This window comes from Elaeis guineensis, chromosome 3 (genome assembly GCF_000442705.2).
Source record: "Elaeis guineensis isolate ETL-2024a chromosome 3, EG11, whole genome shotgun sequence".
In the NCBI taxonomy this organism is placed as follows: Eukaryota; Viridiplantae; Streptophyta; class Magnoliopsida; order Arecales; family Arecaceae; genus Elaeis; species Elaeis guineensis.
The window spans coordinates 119,640,144-119,658,067 of NC_025995.2; the positions used below are offsets into that span (position 1 = coordinate 119,640,144).

The following is a 17,924-nucleotide window of genomic DNA, read 5'->3' on the forward strand; positions in this document are numbered from 1 at the left end:
CTAGCCAAGTCAAGAATTTTGTTCTCTCCTTTATTTGTTTTAATTTCATGTAATCTGCAATTTCATTCTAAGGTTCTATATGTTATGCCTTCCTCCAGTGCTACTTTACATTCTTTTCTTATTATTGCTTAAAAGAAGTTCTTTTTTTTTTTTAAATTATATTTCTTGTTTGTCTTTTCCTTGAAGACCAGGGTCCACAAAAATTCGATCTTTTACTGTTATTTTTCTTAAATATCTATTAGTTCTTGATTATCATTTTTCCTCTTTTTTCCTTCTTTCTTGCTGAAGATGTTTCTTTATCCCTATCAAAATAATACACCTCTTTTCTTGCCTTATTTCTGTTCAGTACAAGAAATTGACGATAATAGGAGATAATTTCTAAAAACTTCCGATCACTTATAATTTTCTTGGTCTCAACTAGACATGCTAGTTAATTTTGAATCTTTGGAGTCAACGACAAAGAAACATGGTCAACGTTGGAGTCACTTTAATTTCGGGTTGCTTGCGTAAGCTCTTTTTGTTGTTCTATGGTGACTTGCTTCTGATTGTACTGCTCCATAACCAACAAAATTCACCCCAACTGTTGAAGGAGGTTGATTTACTGAATTTTTATTTCTTGTTGATTCTTGGTAAGGGCTTCATTATCTATGATCGCAAGCCTTTCAGATTCTTTCTAAAAATTCACATCTATATTTTGCCGGCCTGGTGCATCTTTTTATTATTATTATTTTTTTCTGTAGATTGATCTTCTTCTTGGATATGATTTATGTTCGTATCATTGAAGTTGCCATCATAAAGAACTAATTCAAAAGTGGGATGTATGAAGCTGCTAAGGCTTAAAACAACTAGAGTTCAAAGGCTTGCTCTCTTTTTTCTAACTTGAAGCTTAAAAGGTAGAAGGATTTTGTTTAATGCGTAGAGGTAGAAAATTTTCAACTTTTGAACCAAGAAACCCCTTCCCTTCTGTTTGAAGACAGTCATAGGTTAACCGTTTCTGATCTGGAATAGACTGAAAGAGATTAACAAAGAATTGTAAGATATTAGAAAAGAAAAAAATCATAAGAATAGAGAAATAGATATTTAGAAGCTCAAAGAATAGGCAGAATTCAGAGAGTGTTGAAATAACATTTGCCAAGAAACACCAAGTACTCGTAAAAGCTAAGCATCTGGAAGCATTTTGGTGCATGTTCAGAAATCAAAAAGAAAAGTTTAAAAATAATCCTAGAAACACTTGCTAGAAAGATCAATTGTAAAAGCAAAAATATCTGGAAGCATCCAAATGAATGGGTTGATTTCAGAAAACATCTCAAGACATTTGCTGAAACATCTTCCAGAACACACGAATCATTCAGAAAAGCTGTCAAAATTTGACAAAAGCATGATATTTCTGTAGTCACTACAGAGCTGAAAAAAAGAAGCTTTTGATGAAAAGATTAACAATAATTGAAGAATATGTTTATACTTCAATGAATTTTGTTACCAGGTTACAGCAATAAGTTTATCTTGTTTTGCTTCTGTTTATACTTCTGCCTTTTTGTTGGCTAGCATCGGTTTGCATTAAAAGATATGGGTGATAATGGACCCTATCTGCCTTATTCATGTGCATATCTTGTGAAATTGATCCTTGCATAGACAGATGATGCATTTGACAAGGTTACCTAGGTTAAAAAAAAATCAGTGTACATATTGATGAAGCTGAAAAGATAGAAATGGGCATAATGCCATCAAAACTAGTCCTCAAACCAAAGTCTGATTCAAGTAGCAAACACCTTTTCCATATGTGATTTAACTTTTGTAGAACAACATTTACTTGGTTAAACATAGAAAGAAACTCGCAGAGAAGTCTCACGCAAGTAGGCCTCAAATCTGATTTGTTGTTACTTGAATTGGTAAAAGATTTTGTACATCAAGCGATCACCAACTGTCCTTTGGACCAAGTTCTGTATTCCATTTAATGTCATTATTTTATTTCTTTCTTTTCCTTCCTTTCAATAAATGGTGGTTGGGATACAGTTTGCTGGTCCTAAACTGCTTGCTTTCTTATGATTTGGCACTTCAGGCGTGCTCCTTAACTGCTTTCTTTCTTATGATTTGGCACTTCAGGCATGCCTAGATAGTGGATTTTTTTATGTGATCGACCATGGAATTAGCCAGGAGTTCATGGATGAAGTATTTGCCCAAAGTAAGAAATTTTTTGATCTACCCATGGATGAGAAAATGAAGCTCCTTCATAATGAGAAATATCGAGGTTATACACCCATTTTTGACGAGACCCTGGATCCAGATAATCAAGTCAAAGGTTGGCTTCTTGAAAGTTTTCTTTTCTGAAGCATTGCTTGTAGCTTTTAGGAGTAAGTCTTGCAAGTTCAGAACTTCAATATTTCTGGTGAATAAATAAATAAAACCATGATGTTGTGCTTTAGTTTCCATTAGCTCTTGATTGACTTTAGTTGTTTAGTAGGGGTTCCAAAGAGCAAGCATCTCAAGATAGTCTTATTAAGTAGTAAAATTTGAACAATTGATATTAAACATATGCACCAAGGTTTTAAATCCCATGGGGCAGGGGTCAGTCTCAAGTCCTGTACTCCCTCCTCTCCCCTCCTATTTCCTCGCCTTTCCTTTCCTTTCCTCTTTTTTCTTTTTTTCTTTTTGTTCTTTCCTTTGTTTTTCCTTACCTTCCTTTCTTTCCTTTTCCATCTTCTTTGTTTTGCTTATCCCTTCCTTTGCTTCTTGCTTTCTTTCCTTTTCCTTCTTCTTTTTCTTTCCTTTCTTCCTTATTTTCTTCCTTTCATTCTTTTTCTTCATCCTTCCTTTCTTTTTACCTCTTGCTTCTTCTTTTCTTTCACTAATCCTTTTCTTCATCTTTCCTTGCTTTCTTTCTTTCCTCTTTTCTTCTTCTTCTTTATCCGCATGGATGAGTTTTGGAGTTTTAATCTTGTCCCTGTCTTGTTTTCTCGTAGCAATGGGACGTGATAGTTAGGATGCCCCCTGTCCCACCAGGACTTGAAGCCTTAATATGCATACCTTTATTTCACGAACTTTTTAATGCAAGCATATTTCCATCATCGATCAATAAGTTCAGATATTAAGTTGTGGTTTTGTGTGTATATAAATTTGTAAAATATGAGAGCATCTTAAAGAACATTTTTAATTTAACTCAGACTGTACATGCTTATGTAACGATAATATTTCCTTTACAAATGTGGTTATAAAAATGCATGGGCTTATATGCAACCAAAATAATGTGGATATAGGTGTTGGTGTGCATTATTTGTTTTCACAGCTGAAATTTGAATTCCTTCTCTAAATCATTTTTCTTTCTTTAGTTGCTACTACTTTTTGTGTTGACATGTCATGAAGCATTGAGTTGCAGCTTACCATGTTTTGCTGTTCAGGAGACTACAAAGAAGGGTACTATATTGGTGTTGAAGTACCTGAAGATGATCCGCAAGCAGAAAAACCATTTTGTGGACCAAATTTGTGGCCTTCTGGTGGTAAATTATTGAAGCTATTTGCATCTTCTAGTCGTATTAACTTAAATTTTCTTTCACTCTTCGGTCTTATTGCATATCAGTAAAACAAACTATGGATGTTGGATTTTTAAGAATGTCACAGGGTAATTAACTCTACGGTCAAGCTTAGAACTTCTAGTGAGGCATTTGCTGGCACTTTTCTTATGTAAGAGCATATGTCAGCCACATTCTTACTTTGGAATGTGATCCTGACTGTTGTTTTACTTCAACTTTTTCACTGATAGTTATGTTGAAGCTTCCTGCTTTTCTTGCATCATCGCGGAAATCATGTTAGGATGTAATGAGGGAGTAATAAATGGTTTGATTAATCGGTTCATCTTCACAGGCAACATGCACTGTCCTGATTTCCTGTGGGTAAATGATGTAGACATGTAGGTTCATCAACATTGTCTATTTGTTCTTCTGAGTCCTACATACCTTTAGCATTTGTGGAGTATTTATGGATCTATATCAGATAAGTATTTTTTTATCTCTACTGGCAGTTTGTTTTCATAAGTATTTTAAACTAATTTTATTTTAGAGTGTTGTAATTGCATTATTAAATTGCATCAATTCTCTTTTTTTAAAAAGAAATAAATTTTACCTTCTGTCTTTTAAGATCTGTTACCTGGATGGAGGGAGACAATGGAGCAGTATCAGAGGGAAGCACTGTAAGTTTATTTTTTTCTTTACACGCAATTCAAAAATTAACATGCTTCTTAGGTGAAGAGCTTTCAAGGAGTTGATTTCTTTCTCTTTAAAACATAATAGCATAATTGTCATGTAAAAGGTACCTTATAGCTTAAGGTTTATATGATAATATCTACGTCCTCTTGAATTAAGATAGACTATAGTATAGTCTATAGTATAGTCTTTACGTGGATGACTTTTTCCCCCTTAAATTATTTTTCTTGTAGTCATTGTAGTATGTTGTCACATGTAGCTGTTGATCTATTGCATATTGTTTTACTTTTCGTTTCCATGTGCAAATTCACATATTGGCATGTCTTGCATGTATGTGGATTACACTGTCATGATGTGCATTGATATGTTACGTGTAGAAAGTTGTAGCCTATTGCAGTTGTATCTATTGTGCTGTTGCATGCTGATAGTGGTTTATTATTTTGCAATTGATTCAAGACTTGCTCTTCAAGTTTAATGTTACCAACACTTTACAATTGTCTACCGAGTTTGCCACAAAGATATGGATCACCTATCATGGGAGATTGGTGTGTAAGTGAAACTCTACCTTTTTGTGTTAGTGTTGAAACAAGAATTTTGTTGCATGTTTATCAGCATATGACAACCTGATCATTTATTGGCCACGAAAAGTTGACACAAAACCAGGACTTCTCCATTTTTCCATATCAGATTCTTGCAAGAGTTCTTAATTTGTTAATTAACCATTAGATATTGCCAATAGTAGCTATTTCACACCCCTCTTCGAACAGTAGCTGTTTCACACCCCTCTTCTTTGTCCTTAAAAAGCCTTGCTGAGTTTCTGGCTGCTTGTCTGTCATTTGGCCACAATTTGGAGTTAGGATAAAGTATATGCCAAGTTTGTAACTCTATTTAAGCTTCTGGTTGTTCTTCAAAGTCCAATTTTTCTTGGATCCAACCAAGGTTTAAGAAACTCGATTCTAGTTGCGCCTAATGAGCTTGAGTTTTGGTAGAGTTCACAGTTTTTGTGGTTTACTTGTAGAAGTTTCTATCGAAAATGATATAAATAATAAATATCAATCTAAACTAGAAAAATCAAAAATAAGAAACACAAGTAAACTAAGACGACAACATATTGAACATCATTTTAGAGTATATTGTCTTGTTTTTGACATCTGAATGGATCAGTGCGACAGTTTTGCATTCAGGCAATCAAATTTTTAAGTAACATTGTTAAAAAACTAAGAGGATAATATATCTTACATTTGATGATAATCTTACATAAGACCATCTAAACACCCTTGAGATATAAATTTTAAAAATTACAGAACATCTCAAAAGCAATATTTTCTTATCGATCTCTTTAGAATAATGAATGCTCCTCGATCTTCTCAAAGCCCGTAAATCTAAGTCTAGTATAGGAAAAATGCTTACAAAATAGAAATAAATGAGGAAATGACAAGCAATTAGCATGCATGGATGCATATATGTGTGTATGTATGCATGTGTGTCCGTCCTCCTGTTAGATGTATGATCTGAAAAGCTAATTGTTGGCTAATACATTGTATTAATTTCAGGATATATTTTTGTACTTGATTTATTGAAATTAATAAAATGGGCAATTATTTTCATTCTAGAGTAATGTGTCCAGAATCATCTAAGGAGTTAATGGTCCATGGCATATATTCTCAAGAATTGAGAATTTGAGACATGTGTCATTATAAATTAACTCCTGAATTGTTCCTGATGTTAAATTATTACGGAGATGGTGATTGATCCGTCAAAATCAGTGCATAGATCATTTCTTTTTCGGATAAATGAGTCTCGAGTCTACAATGTGGGGATATTAAAGCGAGAGTGCAAGTGGTTGTTAAAGAACAACAGTACTGAGCATGATCAAAAACGAGAAGTCACTTGGATGTCTACTCACTCGTCAGTGGCTATCTCGATGCTGTAGTTGTGTGAGTAGTTCTTTGATTTGCGGTGCCTCTGCTGCTCACAGTGGGGTTGCTGTAGTTTGACAACACATAAACATGGTCCCTAGCCATTCGGAGCCTTACGGTGTTCGTTGGCTGTAGTAGGTTCGCTGAGGAATAGGTGTGCACTTATAGGAGATCTATCGACTTTAGTAGTTGAGGAGTAGTCTTATACGACCTAAGAGACTGAGTCCTTAAGTCTGTGGCCACAACAGCGTGATAATGGAAAGGAGTTTTTATGAGATTCATGATTGGACTCAAACTAATTAAGTCTGGTATATGACGGATGCTTGGGGTTTGATGAATTTTCATGACTTGCATCCTGTCGGGACTCTTAATAGAAGAACTCGATCACATGGTAACTACATCTAGGGATTCATCTTTCTGTTCTGCTGGATTGCAACTACATGTTGCTAGACGTCACTGATGGATTGTGAGAACTCATCAGGATCATTTTCGGATCAAAGATCTTTGTTGGGTTGAGTTGGAATCGTTTCAGTCCATTGAAAGGAGTTTCGATGATACTGTGATGGAGATCGTGGTATGTCTCACTACCAGACCGAATAGAATCTGAGAGGTCACACATAAAAGGAGCATGACCTGATCAATAGCTTGGATCATAATCAAATTATCAATCGAATTGATGATTTGGATCAATTGTAAGAGTTACAAATTTAGTAATTGCTAATTATGTAAGGATTACATATTTAGTAACTGTTAATTGTTAGCATAAGGAATTTAATTGCAAGTGTTGCAATGCAATTGGGCCTGATTAAATTATGGATCAAATCTTAATTAATTTAAATCAGATTTAATTTAGTTGGGCTTGACTTAATTTAGGGCTAATTGGGTTTAATTATCCAAGTTGGACTTGGATTTCAATTTAATTAGATTAGGATTGACAGTCTTTTTAAATTTGATTCGAATCAGATTCGAATTCGATTCGAATTAAACCTAATTTGAAATCCAATCAAATTAGGAGCCAAATCCCTTTTTACTGGGCTTCTCTCTCCTAATTCATGTCAGAAAGAGGGCTTCACATGCCCCCTTTTCTCCCTTGCATGCATCAAGGGTGAAGATTGGCACCCCTCCTCTCTGGGTCTCTCTCTTCGTTTTTGGACTCTACTTTTTTTTTGAATTTGATTCAAATAAGAAAGAGAATCCTATCTTTATCTGGAAGTTGTGTTGGAGGTTATTTTGTGCGACAAAAATAAAAGAAGGCGTGAAGATGTGCATGAATTATTAGTGGGGCGTTCTTTGCTACATAACTTCTTCACGCCCCCTTCTCCCTTCCCTTCTTCCATCTCCATGCCCTACTTCTCCTTAGATCAAATCTAGAGAGAGAGATGAGAGAGCGAGAAAGAGAAAGAAAAAGGTGTTTCTCTTCTTCTTGTCATCCTGTTCAGATCCCGATAGATTAGCACAAAGGGTTCGTGCAACAGGATTCTTCTTCAAGTTCTAGAAGAAGTCCAGATCTAAGTCAAGGAGTGAGGCCTGCAAGGTGCTAGCACTCTGGTGGCCTTGGTGCTTCGATCAGGATGTCTCCGTGTGGATACCAGCAGAGGCCGAGCGCTTGCGCGGCTCCGATAAAAACCCCGAGCATCCGTCAGATCCGATCCGAGTAAGAAGAAAAGATAGCGATTAAGGTAATCGTTCTTCCTTATCTGATTTTATTTTCAGATCTAAAATATTTATTTCATAGCATGTTTAAAATGATTTATAGGTGATTTTAGGATTAGATCCAAGCATGCTTTAGATTAAAATAGTTTTAATCTTACTTTTCCGCTGCGTAGTTTCATGAGATGAAAAAAATCTACATGCTAATCACCTAGAACTCCAACAGTGGTATCAGAGCCATGGCTTTTTAACATGTATGAGATAAATTCAGATCTGATTTGTCTTTAGATCTAAAAGTTAGTTTCAGATTTAGATTATTTATGATTGATTTGCTGACTTAAATCTGACCAGAAACCTGATTTCATATATGTGATACATAGATCTGATTTTTTACTTGCATATGTGATATGTTAGTATAGATTAATGACCTAGTAGTCTAATACTCTTCAAGATCCATGGTAAAAGCCGTCCTGCCATAGAGGACTATGGTGGAAGGGGTGCCTGCATGAATCAAGAGGAAGAACTACGAAAAATTTATCGATTTTGGAAACTGTTTACAAAACAAGTTAACCAAAATATTAGATCTGAAATTAAGATGTTGAATGGGTTTTTGAAAAGTGTTTTCAAATAATTTTAATCATCTTTTTAGATCTAATTTTGCATATATGAGATATGTGCCATGTTAGTTTTAGATCTCAAAGTTATATATATATTTTATAGTTTTTAGATCTAAAACAATCATATATGTGATGTATGACATTAGGTTTAGATCTAAAATTATTTCGAGATCATAAGCCATTAATTCATGTACTTAAACATAATCTAAAAATTATTTTTAGAATTTGAGTTTTAAGTTACGCATGAGGGTATGGGTTGAAAATTAGATTTAGTGATTGAACTACAATTAAGATCTTTGATTAGATCATATTAGAACCCTTGTCGATTTGAGCAGTTGATCGAATCTAATCAATTTTTGATTAGGATTAGGTCAAAGGGGCTTAATATCGATTAGTTGGTTGTATCGATTTATATTTTGATGTGAATTGATTGACTCAAGATCTAATTTGGCTCAGTGGATCGAACCCGTGTAGCTAGGCTGACCTATTCAATTCTAATTGACCAATTGGTGTCTAAGGCAAGTCTCGACCGGTGGTTTTTAATTGGGAGCATGTTTATCTGATCATTTTGATGGTGTCTAAGGCAAGTATCGGCGGATCTTCCCATCGATCTTACTTATCTGGCCAACTTGATTGATTAAGTTTTGAATAAGGTTGCTTAGTCATTCGTGTTCACCCATGCTGACCAGGATTGTCAGACATGAGATTGTGCTGATTTGAACCTGATCAGTCAGACATGAGATGTGCTGATCTGAACCAGATCAATCATTTACATGAGATGTATGTGACTATGTTAAAAAGACCTAAATCAAAATCTCCCTACAAATATCAAGTCCTAGCTCTTCAATCGTTGTAGGAATGTGGGCGTCCTATTGATGTTGATTGTTCTCGACTGGTTACAATGGTTCAGGTGCACTAGAAAGACGCAACCACCCTATTAACATGAGATGTTGCTAGTTAATGATGGGGTTGGGCCCAATAATCGAGCACGGTGAGGGATCCAATGATGGCTTTGCTTATGCATTGAACGGTGGATCTGACTTAACTAAGGATTAAGCCAATAAATGGGCACGTTGAGGCTTCATGACTTAGAGATCAATCGCTGCAACATGCTTGAGAAGCATTGGACAATAGTTGTCCACTCATCGGTATAGCGTGGTCCCATAATCAGGCGCAGTGAGGTGCACGCATATTGATGGGACCGCAGTACCCATTACGAATCCTAGTCGCGTGGGGGTTTCTGCATTTCCACGGGGGAGTGAGATCCATGAGAACAGTGGGAGTCTAATTTATTTCTTAAAGTTTCTAGAATAAATAGTGATTAAGTACAAACATCTAATTAGAATCTTCTTTTTCTTCAGTTCATAACTCAGCTTCAAACTCTTTAGCCCAAATTGTAGGGTTTAACCGATTGATCGAGATGAACTACAAAAGATTGGCTTAGAAACTTCAGAATAGTTTTGAACTCACCAAAAGATTAGGGTCTGTTCTAGATCAGGATTCTCCTGTGTTACCAAACCGTCCAATCGTTGAAATATTCAGCGCTTGATAAATAGATGGATGACGGCAATTAGATTAGGTGCTATATCTTGGCCTCAAGGCCCAGCAGGAGGACATTAAGACTTTAGAGCTATGATAACTCACCCGCAAGAGTTGTATGGTGAGCAGAGCCAGATTGCGCTTGGGCAGTCCGTCCATGATCATTGTTTGTCAATGATTAAGGACTTAAAAGAGCTTGAGAAGTTCGAGATTACCATGCATAAGGAGCTGCATATGCATTTGATGCAGCAGGCCCTTAGTAGTTCATTTGGTCAGTTTATTATAAACTACCATATGAACAAGATTGATAGCACATTACAGAAATTGTTGAACTGTTGGTGATCGCTTAGGGGATCTTGAAAAGATCAAAGGGCTATGCTATAGAATGGTATCTGGTTTCAAGAGAGTCTGTTGGAACAAGAGGTCTACGGGAGAATGAGCCAAAGAAGGATTTTCTCAAGAGGAAGGCGCCAGGCAAGGAAAAGTGTTTCACTGTAGTGCTGATGGCCACTTGGAGAGGAATTGTCCTTTTATTTGGATAGCCTAAAGAACAAGGATGACACATCTTGTGATGGTATGTCAGATCTGTTTGTTTGCATACTGATATATTCGAGCAAATAATGAGTGTCGTAGGATCTGAGAGATCTAGATATGAGATAAACTATAAATATAGGTGGTACCTAAAGTTAGGTCATTTTGGAGAAGACAGGCAAGGAAAAGTATTTCCACTGCAGTGCTGACGGCCACTCGGAGAGAAATTGTCCTTCTACCTGGATAGCCTAAAGAAAAAGGATGACACACCTTGTGAAGGTATGTTAGATCTTTTTGTTTGCATACTAATATATTCGAGCAAATAGTGAGTGTCGTAAGATCTGAGAGATCTAGATATAAGATAAATCATAAGTATAGGTGGTACTTAAGATTAGGTCATTTTGGAGAGGATAGGATATGCAAACTGAAAAATGGATTGTCTCCTAGGCTCAGTGAATTTTGAGTCATATCCAGTTTGTGGATTCTGTCTTCAAGAAAAATTGACCAAATTATCCTTTGTGGGACATGGGGAGAGGACCACTGACATACTTGCTCTGGAATACACTGATGTGTGTGGTTCATTTGATATGCAGATCGGGGATGGTAATTTTTACTCCATTACTTTTACTGATGATTATTCACGGTATGGGATACAAGTCTGAAGCATTTGAAAAGTTCAAAAAATTTAGATATGAAGTAGAAAATAAACTCAAAAATCTTTTAAGGTTTTTCGATTGGATTGAGGAGGTGAATATCTTAGTGAAAATTTCAAAATTATCTCATGCAAATGGCATAGTCACACATTGGACTCCTTCAGGTACTAATTGGGTATGGGTATAGGAGGAATTGGATCCTATTAGATATGGTCTGTTCCATGATGAGGTTCACTCACTAATCCTTATTTTTTTAAGACATACTTTAATCTATTGAATGGGGTTGTCAGTCCATGTCGAAAGACAACAGGCAAACAAGTTAGAGGCTAGGTCTATAAAGGCTCGCTTTATAAGATATCCTAAAGAGTTGTTAGGGTATTAATTATACTTCTCAGCGGATCACAATGTGATTGTGATCCATCATACCACGTTCTTGGAAAATAGTTTATTCAAGATGGTGATAGTGAGAGAATTAAGCTTGAAGAGAGTCTCTGAAAAGCAACGAGCTGAAGATCTGACTGAATCCATTCAATCTGAGCCAGTTAGTGTAGGATCTTTTCGATCTCATAGATCGAGTAGGATTTTCTATCCGCTTGAAAGATACTTAGGGTATTTTGACAAAGGAAGTAGAGAAAATGTTCTTCGTGGAAAATAAGGAATATGGAGATGATCTCAAAACCTATAATGAGGTGATGTTAGACATTGATTTTGAGAAATGAATGAAAACAATAAAGTCAAAGGTTAACTTGATGTATTCCAGCCAAGTCTGACTTTAGTAGATCCACCAAAAGGTATGGTACTTATTGGATGCTTAAGGATCTACAAAAGGAAGATAGGTTTGGATGGATAGGTAGAGACCTATAAGCGAGGCTTATGGTAAAAAATTATAGTCAACATGAAAGCATTGACTATTAAGAGATTTTTTTGCCTGTAGCCATGCTAAATCCATCCGAACACTGCTTGATTTTGCAGCATACTATGATTATAAATCTGGTAATGGATGTGAAAACTCTCTCAGAATTGATATCTTAAGAAAGATATCTATATGGGGCAGCCTTTTGGATTTCACATCCAGTGATGGAGATCACAAGATAAGCAAGCAGTAATAGACTGAAACAAGTATCTCGAAGTTGGAATATTCGATGTGATCAAATTATTTGATTTCATCAAGAACGAAAAGAGCCATGTGTTTATAAGAGGATCAATAGGAGGATGAAATTCTCCTGATTGGGAAAGATGTTTCCATAATAACTTCCAATTAAAATACGGTTGTCTAAAGAATTCTCCATGAAAAATCTTGGAAAGTATCCTATATGATCTGAAAGGATGCTAGGCTTTTTACATAAAAAGTATATAAAGAAGGTGCCGAAGAGGTTCAACTTGAAAACTTTAAAAAGAAATTTTTACCCCTTTGTCAAGGCATGTATCTCTCCAAGAAGATGTGTCCAAATACATCTGAGGAGATTTAGCTTATGAGCTGGATCCCTTATGTTTTGGCTATAGGGAGCCTCATGAATGCCATGCTATGTACTCGACTTGATATAATTCTGCTGTGAGTGTCACGAGCAGATATTAGTCGAATCAAGGTGTACGACACTTGATAGCTATGAAGAATATTTTTAAGTACTCGAGAAGCACTAAGGATTTATTTTTGATTTTTTGGAGGGTTTGAGTTGCGGGGTTTAAGGATATACAAACTCAGATTTTACGTCTGACACTGATGGTAGAGAGCCTACATCAGGATGTGTACAATGTGAGAATTGATAGATTGGAAGAGTTTTGAATAACCAATCATTGCAGGTCCTATGGAAGCTGAGTTAGTCACCATTTTCAAAGGTGCTAGGTAAGATCTTCTGATCCAAGTAACCATGTTGCAATTTGATGTTATGAGATATCATTGCGACAATATCGGCATCATAGTCCTTAGCTAATGGAGTCTAGGTCTCATCAGAATACCAAGCACATGGAAAGGTGACTTCAGATAATATGCGACTATCTCAATATGAAAGATGTCAAGGTGAAGAGAGTAGACCCTACGGATAATGTGGTGGACCCACTGACTAAGCCATTTAGCCAGCAAAAGTTTGAAGTCCATCTTGAGAAGATGGGACTTGGATACATAGTCAATTGGCTTTAGGTCAAGTGAGAAATTGTTAGATGTATAATTTGGAAAGTCAATTGTTGGCTGACATATTGTATTAATTTTGGAATATATTTTTGTACTTGATTTGTTGAAATTAATATAATGGACAATTATTTTCATTCTAGAGTAATGTGTTCTAGAATCATCCAAAGAGTTAATGGTTAAGGGTATATATTTTCAAGAGTTGAGAATTTGAGACATATGTCATTATAGATTAATTTTTGAATTATTTCTGATCGTTGAATCATCATGGGGGCGGTGATTGATCCGTCAAAATCGATGCATGGATCGCTTTCCTTTCAGATAGACGAATCTCAAGTCTACAGTGTGGGGGCACTGGAGTGAGAGTACAAATTATTGTTAGAGAATAACGGTACTGAGCGTGATGAAGAATGAGAAGTCATTTGGATGTCTACTCACTTGTCAGTGACTATCTCGATGCTGTAGTTGTGTGAGTAGTTTTTTGATCTGCGGTGCCTTGACTGCTCACAGTAGGATTGCTATAGTTTGACAATACATAAACATAATCCTTAGCCATTCGGGATTTTGCGGTGTTTGTTGGCTGTAGTAGGTTCCTTGTAGGAGTAGGTGCGCACTTATAAGAGATCTATCGGTCTTAGTAGTTGAGTAATCCTATGCAATCTAAAAGACTGAGTCCTTAAGTTTGTGGCCACAGTAGCGTGATAATGGAAAGAAGTTTCTATGGGATTTATGATTGGACTCAAGCTAATTAAGTTTTACATATGACGGATGTTTAAGGTTTGACGAGTTTCCATGATCTGCATCCTGTCGGAACTTTCGATAGAAGAACTCGATCACACGGTAACTACACCTAAGGATTTATCTTTTTGTTCTACTGGATTGTCACTACATACTGTTAGACGTCACTGGTGGATTGTGAGAACTCATTAAGATCGTTTTCGGATCAACGATCCTTGTTGAGTTGAGTTGGAATCGTTCCAGCCCATCGAAAGGAGTTTCGATGATACTATGATGCAGATTATGGTCTGTCTCATGATCAGACAGAATAGAACATGAGGGGTCACATACAAAAGGAGCACGACCTGATCAATAGTTTAGATCATAATCAAATCATCAATCGGATTGATGATTTGGATCAATTTATAAGAGTTACAAATTTAGTAATTGCTAATTATGTAAGGGTTACATATTTAGTAACTACTAATTGTTAGCATAAGGGATTTAATTGCAAGTATTGCAATGTAATTGGGCCTGATTAAATTATGGATCAAGATCTAATTAATTTAAATCAGATTTAATTTAATTGAATTTGACTTAATTTAAGGCTAATTGGGTTTAATTATCCAAGTTGGACTTGGATTTCAATCCTAATTAAATGAGGATTGACAGTCTTTTCGAATTTGATTCGAATCAGGTTCGAATTTGATTTGAATTAAATCCAATTTGAAATCCAATCAAACTAGGAAGTCAAACCCATTTTTACTGGGCTTCTCTCTCCTAATTCACACCAAAAAGAGGAGGGGGGCACGTGAAGATGAGCCCCCTTTTCTCCCTTGCGTGCGTCAAGGGTGAAGGGGCGCCAACTATATTGGCGCCCCGTCTCTCTGGGTCTTTCTCTCCCTTTTTGGACTTTACTTTTTTTTTTTTGAATTTGATTCAAATAAGAAAGAGAATCCTATCTTTATCTGGAAGGTGTGTTGGAGGTTATTTTGTGCGACAAAAATAAAAGAAGGCGTGAAGATGTGCATGAATTATTAGTGGGGCGTTCTTTGCCGCATAACTTCTTCACGCCCCCTTCTTTCTTCCCTTCTTTCATCTCCATGCCCTACTTCTTCTTAGATCAGATCTAGAGAGAGAGATGAGAGAGCGAGAAAGAGAAGAAAAAGGTGTTTCTCTTCTTCTTGGCATCCTGTTCAGATCCCGATAGATCAGCACAAAGGGTTCGTGCAACAGGATTCTTCTTCGAGTTCTAGAAGAAGAAGTCCAGATCTAAGTCAAGGAGCGAGGCCTGCAAGGTGCTAGTACTCCGGTAGCCTTGGTGCTTCGATCAGGATGTCTCCGTGTGGATACTAGCAGAGGCCGAGCGCTTGCGCGGCTCCGATAAAAACCCCGAGCATCCGTCAGATCCGATCCGAGTAAGAAGAAAGGATAGCGATTAAGGTAATCGTTCTTCCTTATCTGATTTTATTTTCAGATCTAAAATATTTATTTCATAGCATGTTTAAAATGATTTATAGGTGATTTTAGGATTAGATCCAAGCATGCTTTAGATTAAAATAGTTTTAATCTTACCTGTCCGTTGTGTAGTTTCATGAGATGAAAAAAATCTGCATGCTAATCACCTAGAATTCCAACAGTTAGCAAAATGCTTACAAAATGGAAAGAAATGAGAAAATGACAAGCAATTAGCATGCATGGATGCATATATGTGTGTATGTATGCATGTGTGTCCGTCCTCCATCCATCCATCCACTCGGCCGCCCATCTGTACTTACACGTAAGTGTCAACCAAAACTCTGAAATCTGATATGATTGAATTTTTGTTAGTTTTGGCTATGTATGTTGAATTTGGTCTTAAAGTTTATGTCGGTCAAAACTGTGAAACCAGTGGCCAAAACTAAGAAACATGGTCCCAGTTTTGTATCAGTGGCAAGGCAAAATCAAAAGAGTTTCGGTTGATATTTTGATCATGGATCCCAGCCAAAATCTGCCACTAGAGCCTCCCTCCCCAACATGGGAAAAAATAGGTTGAGGTAAGACAAACACACACTCAAACATATTTTATTTTTCACACCCAATTCATGGAACTGAAACTTTGAGTTTCCATTTTGGTGTTTTGGGTGAAACTTCAAATCATGGATCCCGGCCAAAATCTGCCACTATGTGAACATGCTGCCATCCCCCAAAGCAAAGAAGGGAGAAACGCACACACAAAAATGCATTTTGATTTTTTCCACCAACTCCCACCTTCTATAGGGCTTTGACAAGAACTTGTATTTGTTTATATATTACATATTTTTAATATCAGCCTGACTTGAATATATTGGAAGATCTCTAACCTCCCTCATTTTGGACTTACTAAATTCTTGTTGCCTTTCAAGTTATTTATGTGTGCATTTTTAGGTCCTTCCAAGTCTTCATTTCTGATACTCATTTGATTGCTGTTAACTGCCATGCTTGCACCCTTATTATGGTGTCTCTCTTGTCTTCCTTGTCTAATCTCTGTGAATTGATATATGGTGCAGTATGTTATGCTTTACTCCAGTCTTATCAAACATGACCTCTGGACCACTTTATGGCTCTTTTCTAGTAATGCTACTCCCAAACTTTAGGATGGTCGGCTTCATCTTCATCCCATCCTCATTTAAACTTCTGAGTTGTCCCAAATTGGTTCTTGTTCATTTATTCAATAGTCTTACAGAGGCATCCTTTTCAGCTGCATTTTTTGATACTCTGGACAGCCTGAAGGATATTGTTTCATTTCTCTTAATTATAGTCTTCTCAAGTTAGTTTGAAGGCATTTGCCTCGTGATTGTTAGTCTGCTCAGCAATTTGAGCATGATTTGAGAGCATTATACTTTGATGTCTGATTACCACTGCAAGCTCAGGATATGGCCCTTTTTATTAGGTATAATACTAGTGCCATTACTCTGAATTTGGTTTACTTTACAGGACAACTCTTTTGCTGAGTGTGTTCTACCTCATTTTTTGTTTGCCATTCGCTAGCTCTTATATAGGATATTAGTTTTGGACCATACTATTTTTTGGGAGCAGCCTCTAAAAGTAAACTATTTTTTCATGTTAGAGCTATACTATGATATTCAAGCAGCCACAGAGTAGATTATATGACTTTGCCACCTTTTATTTGGACACAGTTAACTAGTCCCTCTCGCTCTGTCTTCCAAATCAAAGTGTAACTGAAATTGTTCAAAACTGACTTCTACTGACAACAAACACTTTCAAGGTGGCAGCTGTGCCTGTTGCCCTTCATGACATTTTATTTTCTGATTTTGTGGGATACATGCTAGATTTGTATGATAATCCCATTTTCCAACCCCCTCTCCCCCTCCCCCTCCCCCCCCACAACAACCCCAACCAAAACCACCACCACCAAAAAAAAAAAAAAAAGGTGACCATCTGTCCATTTATGACACTTTTCAAGATCTTTTTTTGCAACTCCTGAGCCTAATCAGTTTGCTACAAAGAAGTTATTCCCAGCTAGATATTTTGAGGCACCAGTTTCTTGATGTTTCTTGTGCTCAACATTATGGGATGTAAAGGGTTTTGCATATTTCTTTGATTGCACATGTAAATGCTTTGTAATTTATCATAAATCTTCTTAGCAAATTTGCAGAAATTCCAAATGTTTATTATGTAGCTTATCTGAATTATTTGGTGTTGGTTGGGTGGCTTGAGGGAAAAAAAAAGCATGTATATTATTTCTCATCTTATCTTCACCTGTTCTTTCAAGCTTTCAGGAGGGTGAGCAAAGCAGTGGCTAGGATCATAGCTCTTGCACTTGACCTAGATGCTGACTTCTTTGATAAGCGAGAAATGCTTGGAGAGCCCATTGCAACTTTGAGGCTTTTATATTATGAAGGTGCAAGACTAGTTACAAACCATGCTTTTCAGTAGTATGTCAATAACTTTTTTTGGTTATGCTTGCTGTTATGGATGCCTTTTCGAAACACCAG

The 17,924-nt window shown here is 36.5% G+C and overlaps 1 protein-coding gene across 5 annotated transcripts in view; it reads left to right on the forward strand.

Annotated features, from left to right (window-relative positions):
* LOC105040531 (kihadalactone A synthase LFS) overlaps positions 1–17,924 on the forward strand; it is a 58,442-nt gene that overhangs the window by 7,505 nt on the left and 33,013 nt on the right. For 3 of the 5 annotated variants that reach the window (XR_012140179.1, XR_012140180.1, XM_073254654.1), the window contains exons 2-5: positions 2,104–2,299; positions 3,396–3,494; positions 4,132–4,183; positions 17,709–17,830. Coding sequence is in view for 3 of the 5 variants with exons in the window: in XM_073254654.1 (XP_073110755.1) it covers positions 2,104–2,299; positions 3,396–3,494; positions 4,132–4,183; positions 17,709–17,830 (469 nt within the window). In the remaining 2 variants the exon portion in view is untranslated. Of the gene's footprint in view, positions 1–2,103; positions 2,300–3,395; positions 3,495–4,131; positions 4,184–17,701; positions 17,831–17,924 lie in introns of all 5 variants that reach the window. The other 2 variants (XM_073254656.1, XM_073254655.1) reach the window with 2 other exon arrangements.